The sequence below is a fragment of the Athene noctua genome, chromosome 12, assembly GCF_965140245.1.
Source record: "Athene noctua chromosome 12, bAthNoc1.hap1.1, whole genome shotgun sequence".
NCBI classification, from domain to species: domain Eukaryota; kingdom Metazoa; phylum Chordata; class Aves; order Strigiformes; family Strigidae; genus Athene; species Athene noctua.
This window is the reverse complement of record NC_134048.1, coordinates 21159361-21172718: the sequence shown is the minus strand read 5'-3', so window position 1 is coordinate 21172718 and position 13358 is coordinate 21159361. Positions and strand designations below refer to the sequence as shown.

The window sequence follows — 13358 nt, the reverse complement described above, 5'->3', positions numbered from 1 at the left end:
CCAGTGATGGGGGGGCTGTGTCGGGGCTCTGCTGCTCGTGTTTCGGGGCTGTCTGTGCTGCCGATTGCCAGCGCTGTGCAATTGCCCTTCTTGAAAATGTTCCATGTGTATTTGGGGGGAAAAGCACAACAAAGTTCTGCCTAAAGGTGAGTGATCAGAGACAAACCCGCTGTGAGAGGGTGACTCCGGCGGCGACTGGCATGAGGGCTGTGGGATTGCTTTGTACCTTTGGATGCAGATGTTCTTCTCTCCTGCCCCAGATGGCTGGCAGTTGCCAATTCGTTTTCTGCTCTGAACCAACAGAGCTGAGCTGCTCGTCTCTCCCAGGATGGGCTTTTTGGTTGAGACTGATGCTGCCTCTGGGACCCAGCCCTTACGAGTCAGGGAAAGTGCCCGGCCCTGGGAATTTGGTCCTGGGATCTCAGGTGGTTTGGGCATCCAGGTGCTTCCCATGCCAGGGGAACATTAGGGACCTGAGTGATTTTTGGCCTCGGTGCATGGGGTCTCCTGAGCTTGGGAGGAGTTCCCTTGCTGGGACGTAGCACCAGGTCCTGCAGTCCCAAACTGCGGGAAGAGAGGATGGCCTGGTTACCTGTGACAGTCCCAGTGCGGGCAGGAGCACAGCATTGGGCTGTACCTCCTCCCTCCCCAGTGCCACCCGTGGTCCTCACGCCGATCGCCAGGTCCTGCCCGACAGCAGGAGCAAGCGCTGAGGCCAGCAGCAGCATGGCACGGAGGGTGTAAAGGAGATCGGAGGAGGGCTCAGCCTCCAGCTGCCCTTCCTACGTAGCTGTGCCCATGCCTGGCATTGCATAGTGGAGCTGCAGAAGGCAGCTTGGTGCTTATTTTCTGCTTCAGTTCCTAACTGTCCCCTCCCCGTCCCATCCTGAACACGCACTATGTCGACCCCGATCCTGCCAGGTGCTCCCAGCACCCACGTGTTTGCTAAGCCTCCTCCATGCCAGTTGATGATACTCAGAGCTAAAGATACTTGGCACCCAGTGGGACCAAAGCTATGAATAACTCACCGCTGCATTTTCCATCATTACAAAGTGCTGACTGGTTTGAGAACGGGGGAATGGCTCCTGTAGCATCCCCTCCACACAGCTCCTGTCCGAGCTGCTCTGCACACCTGGGGTTTCTCGGAGGAAAGAAGAAGTCTCCATTGTTTTGCCTGGATGAGGCCAGTTTTTAACTGCTGTTACAGTAGTCATCGATCAAAATTTGTTGGGGTCGTTCCAAAGATGGTTTTGGCACAAAGTTTTTTTTGGATTGGCTCCCACATAAACGGGGTTTATTTTTCCCTGCTGACAAATGATTATTTGAGCAGGAGATTTTAAATAAAATTAGTGGGAACTGCCCATGTAAAATGAACCCACCTCTCTCCTGTATTTTTCTTGCATGGAGTGGAAAGCACACACTGTCTGACTTTGAAACATGGCTACTGTTTTGACAGGTTCCTCTTCAAAAAGTACTGCTCGGGTTTCTCTTTAGCCCCATTGTGCTGTCTAAACAAAGTTAGATTTTTATTTTGTAAGTGAAGTGAAAAATGTGTCTGCCTTTCTCCAGTTATTTGGCAGGAATGCAGCAAATACCAATTTTGCTTTTGCTTTTCTTTCTTTCAGTGAGTCCTTTGGTCAGGAGGGGTTCCTGGCTTGGCAACCCCAGGACTGTAAATCCTCTGTTAATCCAGACTCAGGCAGGTGCAATGCGAATTCCCTCCCCTGCTCTCCCAGTACATTTCCACTGCCGCAGCAAGGAGAGAGCAGAGGTTTTTCCCTCTGACCCATCCAGTCCGTAGCCTCTCTGCTGAGGCTGTTTGCAGGTCTGCTGCTGCCTGACACAATAAACCTATTTGTTTCTTAAAATCACTGCTCTGGTAGCTGCACAGCTTATGCAGGTTCAGCCTATGGGCCAAACTCTGAAAAACTGCATCTCTTGCCTCCACTTCCATCAGCCACCCACATTTCAGTTGAAGGGCAATATCCTTCCCCCTCTGAAAACTAATAGAAATTTTAGCATGGACTTCTGTGGGAGAATGACCTGACAGCGTAAGTAAAAACTGTTAGTATTTTGCTTGGCAATACAAGCTGTATTTTTGTAGGGTATTTGTCCTGTTTACCCAAGAGGAATAAATCCACTGGAGTTCAAAGACATTTAGGAAATGCTGATTTTAAGCTGGATGTCTGCATAGCTAAGAGATACATCCCTGGCTTTTCGTAGGCAATGCTGGTCATCTCTCCTACCCCATTTATTTATGCTCAATACACTGCTTAAGTTTTACAGCTCTGGGTTTTCTTCACCCCCTCACAGTATGAGTGTGAGCAGTTACTATCACTGAAAGGTCAGACCTCATCAAGAGTCTGCTTTAAACCACTGCCAGTACCCTTGCTGTCAGACTGGCTTTGCAGCTGAATCCCTCTGGGAGATGCTCGTGTCCGTGATGGGTGACACACCGCTGGGTTTGGAGGTCCCCATGTCTCCTGGAAGGTGTCTGAGGGTTCGGGGTTACTCCTTTCTGCTCCCACAGGTCCTCACCCCAAAGCCACGGTCCAGGGGGTCACGTTGGTGGGTCTCCAGCAAGGCAACTGCCTTCAGCAGGACTGCTCCTGCAGCACTCAAGTTCATGGCCAAGGCCCAAACCTGGTTTTTATATAACCTACGGGATTCAGGTTTTGTTAAAGATGTAGATACTTTAGCCTGCACTTGGCCAAAAAGTGGCCACTGTTCTCCCTTTGGCTTGGAGCTGTTTGCAGGTCTGGTCCAGGTCTCTGCTACAGGGGTGTGCCCCAGGGGAACTTGCTCACCGCAGCATCCCTGATGCCTCGTCTCACACGGCGTTTTCCTTTTTTTCTAAAAAATGCCAGAACAAACTGGGAAGAAGACAAAGGGTAAGAAAAGTGACCCGAGAAGGAAAGGAAGAGATGGTAGAAAAAATAGTCCTGAGAAGAAAGAGAACAGGAAATCAGTCAACGAAACTGTATTGGGACAACTGGGTAAGTCTGATTTTATGGGCGCAGAGTTGACCCGTGCTGCTGGAGGCTCTCAGTTTCAGGGAGCAGGGTTAAGAGCCCCAGGCCCTGATCCCTCCTGCCCATACACGGTGGAGTTAACACCCGAGGCTGTGGGAGCCTTTTCCATCTCTCCTTTGTGGGCATCAGCCCAACTTACTGAGGTCCTATGGGAGAGATCACATCGGAGACATGGTCCCTGGTGGAGCACGGGGTGTAAAATCCCCCCCACTGCTCTTGCACCCATATTGGGAGAATGTGTTACAAAACCTACGATGTGCTGCTGAAGCACAGTTTCGCTTTCTGGCGATAAAATCAGACTTACCCACCCCGCGGTAGGACTAACCCCTCGTATTTTCATGGCATATACTGTCCAGGACTGTGCGGTTGAGCTGGTTGTGCTGGCAGCCTGGGAGCATCCAGGAGGCAGGCACAAAGCATGGCTGGGCTCTTGAATTTGCTCGGGGGGGTAAGGAGATGCAGGCTAGCTCTGCGGATGCTTCACCCATCCCCAGCTCATCCCCATCAGCTACAACTCAGCAGCAGACGGGGCTGGGGGGGGGGGGGGGGGGGGGAAGTAAGAAAACCCAGTACAACAAGGTCTTTTTTGACAAGGTGCTGGATAACGGTGTATGGTTTTTACACGGATTTGGGGTTTTGTTCAGCTTCTTCCTGCGCTGTCGCTTCCGCCAACACGTGAGGCACGAGGTGATGAGTTCACTTGTTCTCAGCTGCCCTGTGGATGTACAGGGGCTGCAGTGGTCCCGTGGGGCTTTCGGACAGTCTGGGCTTGTTAGAAAACCCTTCTGGGAGTACAGAGAGTTTTTCTGGGAGTCTGGGCCACCCTGCCTTGCTTTGCTTTGCCCATGGTTTGCCCTGACTCTGCTGCTTTCTGTTCATCTCAAAGCTGCTGGGTTTTAGGCAGGAGCCCCCAAAAATGGGGCTTTTGCGCTCATTCTGTCTGCGCTGTTCTCTGCTAAAGAAACTTTGGATTTTCTGGGGAAGATTCCATCAAATGATGGAGGACTGGGGCATCTCCACTGCTGCGAGCCGGGGAAACCAGGCAGCTGACCTAAAGCTTCACCAGGGTCTTGTAACCTACTGGATTTTAAAGGCTTGAAGCATCCCTGGGGGCTGCAGTCATCACAGAAGGGCTGGGGGAAGGGGAGCTTGGCAGCACGACCTTGGGCTGTTGGGTGCCTGGGTACCACGCGATGCCCTAAGCTCATCCCTGCTCCTGCTTCTCCCTCCCTGCATCGGGGGTGCCAGGGGGGAAGGGCTGTCTCCTCCAAAAGGACCCACCAGGAGGTGCAGGATGGCCACAGTGACAGGGTCACCTCCGAGGGGGGATCCGACCTGACCGACCTCCCCAGTGCCACCCTGGAGCAGCCCTGGCCTTGCGCAGGGTGTTTTGTTTGTCCTCAGTGTGGAGGTGCGGGGTCACGTCTCGCTGCTCACAGGGGAGGGTGATGCCAAGATGTCATCAAGACCGGCCGACACTGCGGGCGTGAGTCCCCCTGCCTGTGCCACTGTTCTTTCCCTCTGTTGTTGCTAGACTGGCTGCTTTGAAAGGAAAGCTCTTACCTGAAACCAAAAATCAAACCTAATTTTTCCTCCCTTCCTAAAACCAGCTCTGATGTTGAACCCATAGGTCGCTGTTACTGGGATCAAAACTGCGGGTGCTTGTGCAGGTGTGCGCCTTTCCAGTTGCTCATTAGACCCAGCCCAGCCTCTCAGAGAGAAAGATTAGGAAGTTTTTCAGCTTTTTCCATTCCAGCCTATTGTCTCTGCTCCTCCTCTTCAGTTTTCACACCTCTTGAGTATTCAGAGATGTTCTCAGACCTGCCTCCCGCCCTCCCTGCCGTTACACGCACATTTAGCACCGGTCCCATCACCCCACTGACCGCCTGGCTCGGGTGATCTCTGGGCTTCTGGCAGCACGTGGGGGCCCGACGGCAGTGAGAACCTGTCAGCCCTCACCAGGACACACATCCTGCTCTGGTAGCTGTCACCAAACTTTTAGGCTTACACCCGAATTGTTTGTCTGCCGCCTTTGCACGGGAATGTATTTTCCACCCGTGCTGGGGTGGGTTGGGACTCGGCATCTTCGCTGCAGGAAGATGCTCAGTTTAGATTTGAGGAGGTTTGCGGAGCGTTGGATGTGAGGGACCGCTCGGCTTGTTGTGCTGTGACCTCAGTGAACCCCAAATTCAGCATTAGTGCTGGAGTAAACCCTCTCCTGTGTCCTGATGTGGTGCGTTATGGTTGAATTTTTGAGCGTTTCTCTGGTTCTGGGGAGTTTGCCTGAAGTTGGTGGTGGTGTCAAAGCGCAGCATGGCTGTTCTTGGCTCCCGAGGCAACCTTCCACTTTTGTTTTTTTCCAGGCTTGTCGACCTCCTTCCCCATCGACGGGACCTTCTTCAACAGCTGGTTGGCGCAGTCGGTGCAGATCACCGCTGAGAACATGGCGATGAGCGAGTGGTCCCTCAACAACGCCCACCATGAGGACAGCACCCCCGGCCTCTCCGAGGAGCTCCTCCAGGACGAGGAGACCTTGCTGAGCTTCATGATGGACCATTCCCTCAGGTCCCCGTTCAAGCAGAGCGAGGCCACAAAGAAAGTGAAAAGCAAAACGAGAACGAACACTAAGAAAAAGCTGCCCAGGAGCAGCCCCCCCGCCGTGGGTGGGAGCCACCCAGAGAGCTCGGAGCCCTGGACTAACAACGCCAGCGACTTGTCGGATGATGCCACCAAGCCCTTGGCTTCGGATTCCAGACCCAGCAAGTCGGAGAAAGGAGCAGCGAAGCTTCCCACCGACCGCAAAGGGACAGGTGAGGCGAAAAAGGCGGCTAAGAAGGGCTCTCTCCCGAAAGCCGGCGAGCCTCACCCCCCGGCCGGGGCGAGGGGCTGCATCAGTAAGGAGGAGGAGGAGGAGGAGGAGGAGACGCCGCGCTGCGCTCAGCTGGAGCCCAGCCCCGCGGCCAAAGTGCCTGACTCCATAGGTAGCCCCAAAACCGTCGTGCGGTTCAAATTACCAAAGGAGAGCCGAGGGACTCGGCGGTCGCAGCCCCCCAAGCCCGACGGCGCCGGCGGAGCTCCCTTGCGTCGTTTCGACACCGAGACGGACGGCTACTTCTCCGACGCAGAGATGAGCGACTCGGACGGGGAGTCCCGCGGCGGCAGGGCGCAGCGGGGCCAGCTGGACGCGGCCAGCGAGGACATCGTCAGGATGAGCATCCTGGCATCCTAACTCCTCCCGACCACGCCGGCTCGACGAGGCCTCAACCCAGTTACAACTGCCATGTCCAATTTCTGCCCGGTATCATAGCAAGGGGGGTTTTTAATATGTGTATATAGTTGGAAATTCGGCACTGTTGTCTTTCTCTTCTCTATACGCCTGAGATACAGCTTCAGCTTCACCAACATCGATGACCGTGACAGTAGTGGTCCCTCCCCGGCTCCCTGCCAGCCCCCACTTCCCGGGAACGCGAGCCGGTGCCCGGCAGGACCGATGCCGAGGGTGCCGAGAGGGCGGAGTGTGCCGGTACTTGTGCTTCCTGCAGGGATGACAGTTTAAATAATGGGCATTATTTGAAGAGGGGTGGATTTCTGCCTGGGACAGGTGCCCCCGGAGCAGGGAGCGAGCAGAGGGTACGGTAGCAACCAGCTGCGGGAGGGGAAATACCCGCCGGTGTGCGCGTATACGAGGAAGCAAAATAAGTGATACTAAAATAAATAATGACTAAAGCACAAAAAGCTTGTTGGAGGAAAGCGCTTGGGGTGGAAGAGAGCAATGTTACATTTCTATTTTTAGAAAAAAAAAAAAACTCGGTCATTATTTTTCCCCTCACCTTTCCATCTGGTTGGGATCCATCCAGAGGCCAGGATGCAAAATTTCTCCCCATCCCTGCCCTGTGGGTTGACCCCCTTGAGGTCATTAGAAAAAACTGAAGTGATTTTCTCAGGTGAATTGATCAGCTGTTAGCAAGCTGGAAAATGGTAACGTGGGGTAGGATGGAGGAGAAAAGCATCCTTTAAAAACACCGTGGGGAGTCAGAGTTAGTTTAACCCAGGAGGTTGAGCGAAGTTTTTCTGCCCGTGCTTCTCTCCGATGGCTGCCATGGTCCCACCGTGCCGGGGTGGCACGTTTGAAATCCCCTTTGCACAACAAAATGCTTGGCCCCGAGGCCAAACGTACCATCACCGGGGGGGAAATGGAAACACTTCCCTTCACCATTTTGTTTTCCTACTAAACGCTACAATGGAAATGGTGAATTTATTCCTCCCCATCCTTTTTTTTTTTTTTTTTTTTTTTTTTATTCCTTAAGTCCTGGTTATAAGCTGTTGACTCGTGGGAGGGTGATTCACAGAAGCTGACATTATAAATATTACAATAATTTAATGCATAAAATGTCCCCAATAAGCCTTAAATGTTGTTTAAAAGCCCATGTTACCTACAAGTCAGGCGAATTTCCATGTTTGCACTTAATTGCACCATTACTTCGGTTTTGGCTTCAAAGGTCACAGTTAAGTCGTGCTACGTGTTTTATTGGAGTGACCCCAGTGTGAGCTCAGGGAACAAAAAAAAAAGGAATTCACTGAAACTTTTGTTGTTGTTGTTTTTTAAAAATAAAAAATGTTTAAAAAAAAAAAACTAAAAAAAAAAAAAAAACCAAACCTGGGACACTTCTGCAACCGGTTAAACCCATCACTAAACAAAAAAAAACCTTGCAATTGTCAAACCAATCAGTCAAATAATTTTTGTGGATGCCAAAGAATATTTTGACAGTCAAGCAGCACAGCCAGAAACCGGAAACTTGTCATTACAAAAAAAAATAAATTGGAAGTTATTTAGCAACAAAGGACTAAAGACACACTCATAACACACTGCTGCGGCGTTAGGTTCCAAGCTTGCTCCGAGGGATGCTGCTGCTCCGAGACCGCATCCTGCCGTTTTGATTTCCGATGCTTTTTGCTCATTTCACTGTGAGCTTTCTTTTGAAACTCTGAGACTCCTTCAATTGATGTTTTAGAGTAGATCATCTTTATCAGCCTTCCAAAGTCCTTATTATTGATAAAATTGCAGCAAAGATAAGCGACGACAGCCTAGCTCATCCCAGGCATGGCGAGCGGCGGGGGCTTCGGGTCGGATGCTGAGCGCCTGCACCCAGCCCTGGCTAAGCCCAACACTAACCCGCCTGAGACTGACCATGCCTGGGGAGGAATCTTCCTCAGATGGGAAAAATGTTACACAAGTTAGCAGGAAAAAAAAAAAACACCAACAAACAACAGAAAATCAACAAAACGGAAACCACCTTTGTTATAAATTAGCATAATCCATTGAGGTTGGAAATGAAAATCTGCTCATTAATTAAGGCTCAGTATGTTCAGATAATGTTAAATACAGTAAATAGGACTTAGTTTATCAGGCTTGCTAGCTTTAGCTACAGTATCCTAGTATAAGAGTCATAACAATAATCAATATGCTGCCTTTTAATGAATCTTGCTTCCGTGTGCTTCACTCAATTATGGTTAAAAAAAAAAAAAGCAATCCACAAATTTCACTGTACACAGCTCCATTCATCAGCTTCTGCACTACTTGTCTTCTCAGTACAGGAAAGCAAAAAGGGGGAGACTTTAAAGAACAACCAACCCAACCCCGCCAGCACCAGGCAATAAACCAGTTCGAACCACTCCCAGAACATCGAGAGGTGGCGTTTAGGTGGGGAAGGCTGAAGGGGGCTGGTGGGGCATGGTAAAACTGGGGAGAAGGAGGGTGGGGGGGAGGAGAGAGGAGAAAAGGGGCTGAGTGAGGGCTGGACTGCAGCAGGACGGCTGCAGCCCCCCCGGTGCATCCCCTGCCCGGTGCGTCCTCGCCACCGCCTCAGAGCAGGGGAGCCTGGCGTTCAGGAGAGAAAATGCACAAGGAAAATATTTTTGATGTTACTGTAAATGTATTTTGAAATGAATAGAAAGAGAAAAAGAAATAAAAAGGGTTTATTTTAGTAGAGTAAATGTTGTCTTTTAAAGATGTATAAAACTGCAGGAATCGACATTTGCACTGTAAGAGCACCCGTTTCCTTGGCGAAGCAGCAGCCCTGGTAGGTGAGATGAGGATGCAGACAGCATCATGCCCTGATCGTGGAGCACAGCCCCAACATCAACCCCCAGCCCCAGCGGCTGCGGGAGTTTCCCGAGGACAGCTCCGATTCCACATTCCCATTTTCCCTCACACCCAATTTTAATTTTAATTTAATTTTTTTTTTTTTAAATTTTTTTTTTTTCCTTGCACCTATTTGATGGGGTTTGGATGCCTGCTGTCCCACGGAGCTTGCCCCAAGGCGGGGTGCAGAGCAGAGCCGGGAGGTGAGGGCGGGATGCGGGAGCAGCTGCTGCTGCAGGACAGGGTGTGAGGTTTGGTTGTTCTTTAAGGCAATCCCCCCGCAGTTTGCTCCATTCCACATCCAAAACAGACCCACTTCACATCAGTTACAGGAAACGATATGAATGTCACAGGAGGAGAAACCCTTCTGTTTTCTTTGTTTCAAAGAACGTGATGTGCCATTTGTTAATATAAAAGAGAAATATTGAAAATATATTGAAAAGAGCAATTTTAAATTATTTTTGGCTTATGTTGCAATATTTATTTTCTTGTATTAGAAATTCCTTTGTAGAGAAAAAATGTATTTTTCATTAATGCAAAAACCTATTTCTCCTTTTTGTACATTTTCCATGTTAGTTAATCCTTAAAGCAATATAATGTTATCAAACTCGTTCTGTGTGAGACTGTATTATGCATGCTATTTGTGTTGCCTTGGAATAGCTCTGTCTGCCATTATTTTCATCCTGTTTAGATACAGTGTATGCTTTAATACACATTGGGACCATGGCCCATTGCTTATGAAAAAAAAAACAACAAAAAAAAAACACCTTTGCATTCCTCAATGTGTTGGCAAATGCAGTCAATAAAGCAGTGTTTTCTGTGTACCTCCGTGTCGGCGTAGTGAGCAAGGGCACACAGAGAAAATTCACCCCGGGGACCAGAGGGCTCGTCGGAGCATCCCAGGGGTGCAGCTCTCTGCATGGGGATGCGGAGCTGCTCCGGCCCTGCTGATGCAGCCGCTGTCTGTCCGTGAACAGTCACTTTTCAAATTGTGTTTCCATTTACATTTTCGTTGCCAGAGCTCAGCCAGCCCCTGGGGAGCTTGGCTGGAGACTTTTGTGAGTGCTGGAGGGGAGACCCCCCCCAAGCAAGAGGGTGCTCACAAAGTCCCCTGTGCCTCAAAGTTTCTGGAATTCAAGGAAACCACCTTTCTCGTGGAAATTTAAATCTTTTTCTGCAGACTTGGAGTAAAACACACAGGTGAAGCCCTGCTGCGAGACAGGAGGGTCAGAGGAGCAGCCTCATGCAGCAGGCGAGGAAACACACATATTTGCTGTTCACAAGAGCGAAAACCTGTGAAATCCAAACTACTACAGCAATACGTTGCTGTAAGATGCTGCAAATACTCGAGCTGGGCGGTGGGGCTGGGTGCCAGGAACCAGTGGGAGACAGGCGGCCACTTCATCGGGCAGGCAGTTAGTCACTGGCCAGCCAGTGGCTCTTTTTAACATTTTCTGTAAAATCAACCAAGTGGCCAAGCTGCTGAAGGAAAATGAGATGTTTAATAGACGTACTTTGTTCGGTTTATTACCAAAAAGTGATTAATAGGGGAAATCGTGGTCCGTGGTGAAGATGGTGCTAAAAAACCATCAATCTGAGATGGGCCTTCTGGGGGATGGGGGAAAGAAAAGAAGGAAATCCACCATGGCCTTATATTTTGCTCTTAAATTGAAAGGAAAATCATCAGTTTATTGCAAACGAAGGATTTTATTACAGGCTGTGTTATCGGTCACAGCTCTCAAGGCACCCCAGTGATGAACTTGAACTTCTGGCCAGTCCACGGAGCCCCATGGTGCAGGCACAATGCCCACAGCATCCTGCATGAACCCATCGGTCCAAAGCTGCTCCAAGGGTTGTCTTCTGTAATAAGTTTTTCACCTGTACAAGTCAGGGAGATGTGAAAGAGCTCGCGTTTGTAAAGCAGGGAGCGAGGCCAGCCTGCTCTGCTCCTGGCTGGAGAAAACCCCTCTGGTTTTACAGCACATAGGGTTTCCCTGTGTTGCTTGCCTGGGGTTTGCCTATAGTAACCTCGTCACAGATAGTGCTGAATGCCTCGATCTGGAGCGAGCATGCAAAGAATCATTTCAGTTTAATTGCAAAATAAATGTTAGGTTAGTCCCTCTATGTTTTGCATAAGGATTGCAAGTGCCACCATAAATACTAAAGGGGCAAATATGCCCCGGTGTCAGTAAATCATCACCAACAGATGTGAAACTGAATTAATTTCCTTTCAGCTTATCCTGAAAGAATTGCAGTAAGATCTTGTTTTATTGTGTTTGATTAAGTGCTAGTGGTATAACATAATTTCCCCTAACCATTGAAAACACTGGTGCTGTACTTCTGCATAAACGCCTCTAATGCAATGAGAGTGTATTTAATATTTACTCTTCCAAAGTTAATACATTTAGGGGAGACATTTTGTGGGCTAAAAATAGTTCCTTGGTCTTGGATTTCCATGTAGGGCTGTGAAATGATGTATCTGCTGTGATTGCAACAGATGAATAAGAAAAAAGCTCTCTGAAAAAATAAACAAACCTATGACTAACCCACAAAACAACTCCAGCCAACGCTGACCCTGGCTGAACCAGCTGGGTTTCACAAGTGTTGCCTCTGCCTTGACGTCTTGCCCGTCCCAAACTCCACCTGACAAACTCATTCCCCGTTCATTTAATGCACGAGTTAAAAATAGACTCCTGCGGGCAACGTGGAGGGTTTAACCAGGCACCTTCTTTCATGGAGGATTAGGGTGATGTGGAGCGATGAGATGGGGCTGGTTTTGCTTGCGGGCAGGTCTTTCTGCTCCTGTGATGGCTCCGAACTCTGGAGATCATCCATGGAGTCGTGGTGAGGTGCTCAGCCCCCAGCCAGGACCTTTGCCCGTGTCCGTTCTTCATCCATGAGAGGCTGCTGCAGGTGCTGATCCTGGACCGTGTCTGCACAGGGATGGAAATCATGCCGATGACAACCAACTTATTGGGGAATTAGAAAGAGCTAGGAGGAGTACAGTCCCCTTCTGAAGTCGGGAGGGTGCAGGGGGTGTTGTTTGTGCTGTGGCTACCCTGAGAAATGAGCCCTGGCAGTGTCCGTGAGCTCTGCTGATGTCTGCAGTGGTGGGATGGAGTTTCCCAAAGTGGTGGGACGGCGTTTCCTGAAGTGGTGGGATGGCATTTCCCAGCCAGACCCACTCTGCTGAGTATCAGACGCAGCATTTTCGTTCGGGAGTAGCTGCTGTACATTCAGATGTAATAAAGATTAAAGTAATTGACTGCCTGTGCTTATATTTTAAGTGGTACTTTATAATGCTGACACTGGACACTAGGAGAAAATGCAGAGGTTAAAATATTGCTGTTATGGCTTGGTCATTAGCAGTCCTGCAATGAGCTTGAAATGGTCTGATCAATGAAATGGAGTTTTTCCTGGGAGGAGGGCAGGTCAAAGAGCAAAATAACACATCTGCAGCCATAACTCGCAGGAAAACGATTCTCAGAAGGGAGATGCTGTGTTTGTTTAGGACGCTGCTGCCATTGGAGCAGGACACCAGTCAGCCACGTGCTCTGCCACCGTCCAAGCATCCCCCTGTGCCGGCTGGAGTGCTGCAAGCAGCTCCGGGCACCCTGCAAGTGAGAGAAAACCTGCGGAAAACAAGATACCGAAACTCCTTCCAAGAAGGCTTCAGCTAAAAATAGGTGTTTGCTGTATCGGATACCACAAATAACCCCGACGCTGCGCAGAGGGACCGGCAGGCGGGGGATGAATTCCTGCCCTTAATAAGCAAGCAGGATCAATAAAGCATTTCTAAAAGAGGGAAATCAGCAATTTTCGCAGCTCCAGCTTTAAAATGACTAAGTTTGAGGGATAAGGGATAGCAGCAAGGATGCCAGTCCTTGTGCCGCGCATTCCCAAAGAGAGCTTGAGCCAGGTGCCATCCTGGGCGACACAGGGGTCCCTGACACCCAGAGAGGACAGCACACAGACCTGGGGTGGGCTTGTCCCCCTGAAGGGCTTTCTGGAGATCCGTGGGGAACCAGCTGGTTCCAATCAGCTTTTGAAATCCACCATGCAGAGATCACCCTCCAGAGCAGCAAGAAGCATTGCTGCGTGGCCAGAGGCAGGTCAGGGACACGCATCCCCTGTGCCCCGAGCATCACCTTCCTTGGCACCAGCTCTTCTCTAGCAGCAACAGG

General features: G+C 50.1%; 1 protein-coding gene across 4 annotated transcripts in view; it reads left to right on the top strand.

Moving 5' to 3' along the window:
- The window catches only part of JADE2 (jade family PHD finger 2), a 92277-nt gene extending 82279 nt beyond the window's left edge, over positions 1-9998 (top strand). For 3 of the 4 annotated variants that reach the window (XM_074916573.1, XM_074916576.1, XM_074916575.1), the window contains exons 11-12: positions 2868-2996; positions 5396-9998. In XM_074916573.1, the coding sequence (XP_074772674.1) occupies positions 2868-2996; positions 5396-6261 (995 nt within the window). In that variant the 3' untranslated portion in view covers positions 6262-9998. The remainder of the gene's footprint in view (positions 1-2867; positions 2997-5395) is intronic. The other variant, XM_074916574.1, reaches the window with a different exon arrangement.
- Positions 9999-13358: the final 3360 nt, after the last annotated feature.